Here is a 1,450-nt window from a genome sequence, read left to right as displayed (position 1 = left end):
TGGATAGCAAGCTCCGGCTCTCTCATATGCACAGCGTAGCTCCCACATTTACTAACGACCCTCACATGCTCCATGGTTTATTCTCGCCCATGCCCCAATGGTATGCCGCTTCGGCGAGCTCCAGAGAATCTGTTCTAAGAAAGTACCTAAGGAATACATAGCGAGACACATAGAGTTCACCCGACGAGCGATGGGGAATCTCAATTCACTAAAGTTAAGCTTTCTACAATTACTGTACTGCAAACCAACTCCTTGATTTTGCTGAGCAACACGCGGTGAGATTGATGCAGCCACTCCACTCCAAATATTCTTTCGCAGAGTTCTAGGTAATGGTCGAATAATGCTCATTCAATGGCAATGGATGGAGCCGCCGACTGACTCGCGATGAAGCTTATGAACATCGAATGATTGCAGCCCAGAATATCGGGTTCAAACGCAGTCAACATGTTTTCAATCACCACTTACTGTGTGAACAAATCTTCTCGATAACGCCTTGTTCCGGCACTCCAGAGAATTTCACAACCACTTTCCAAATCCTACAAGCATCACAAATACACAAACAGACTGAGTGTCCCATAATGAATCTAGTCAATAGCTAGAGATGAGATTCACTAACTCACTTTCGCCGCTGAATGTCTTTGAGGATTTGGGACGCTCGTTCGAGCGCAGGAATTCGCGGGACCTGGTTACCAACGAAACGCACAGCGTGTGCATGCTCGATGTAATGAGCCTGTGAACAGGAACTTTGTACGCACCTAGGAAGAGGGCATACATATAACACAAAGACTCACCAGCCAGTTGGTCATGACGCAAAGGGCACGAGGATCCTCAATTGACTCGCTGAGGGACTTGAAGGCCTCCGATCCATTTTCATCCAAACCCCTGAGCAACAGCGAAAGAAGATAGTCTGATTGGCTGACTCAAATGCGAATGGTTATCACATACTTGATCTCGATATGAGGAGCAGCTAACTTGAACGCTTCTTTGATCATAGCCTCAACGGCCTTGACAGTACGATGCTGATACATCCGCCGATGCAGTGACTCCCTCGTCCGGAAGATGGCGCAAAGGTTTTCAAACTGTATAGGACAACACTCTCCGACAGAGCTAGCATCATCATCATCCAACGAATATGTGCACCTCTTTATCTGGCCAGCATATAGTTGGAAAGCCGTCCGACATGAGGATCTTAGCGTTCATGATGAGCCGAGGTACCTCACACTCTCCTTGGACCCCACTGTGATGGCAGTCTCTGAGGCAGCAGCAAATAATGACTCACGGCACTACATGCTGTCGAGGTTGCCTCATTATGTAATCGAATTTATCAACGTCGAGCCCCGTTCTCTTGTTAGCAACAATATCCAAGAAGAACGCCTTGGCGACTGGCCGACCGACCTGACTGAACTAATCACTTCGATGGACGGCATGCCCTCAAAATCAAGGACAGCCA

General features: G+C 47.8%; 1 protein-coding gene across 1 annotated transcript; it reads right to left on the bottom strand.

The window, feature by feature from the left end:
* Positions 1 to 454: 454 nt before the first annotated feature.
* Positions 455 to 1,200, bottom strand: Pmar_PMAR025183 (sam/hd domain protein, putative; the record flags this gene model as incomplete). Its single annotated transcript, XM_002781529.1, has 5 exons — positions 455 to 536; positions 621 to 730; positions 792 to 882; positions 946 to 1,079; positions 1,141 to 1,200. 5 exons carry the CDS (start codon positions 1,198 to 1,200, stop codon positions 455 to 457), a joined length of 477 nt encoding a protein of 158 aa, XP_002781575.1.
* Positions 1,201 to 1,450: the final 250 nt, after the last annotated feature.

Source organism: Perkinsus marinus (genome assembly GCF_000006405.1).
Source record: "Perkinsus marinus ATCC 50983 genomic scaffold scf_1104296941898, whole genome shotgun sequence".
NCBI lineage: Eukaryota > Perkinsozoa > Perkinsida > Perkinsidae > Perkinsus > Perkinsus marinus.
This window is presented reverse-complemented; position numbering and strand designations above follow the sequence as displayed.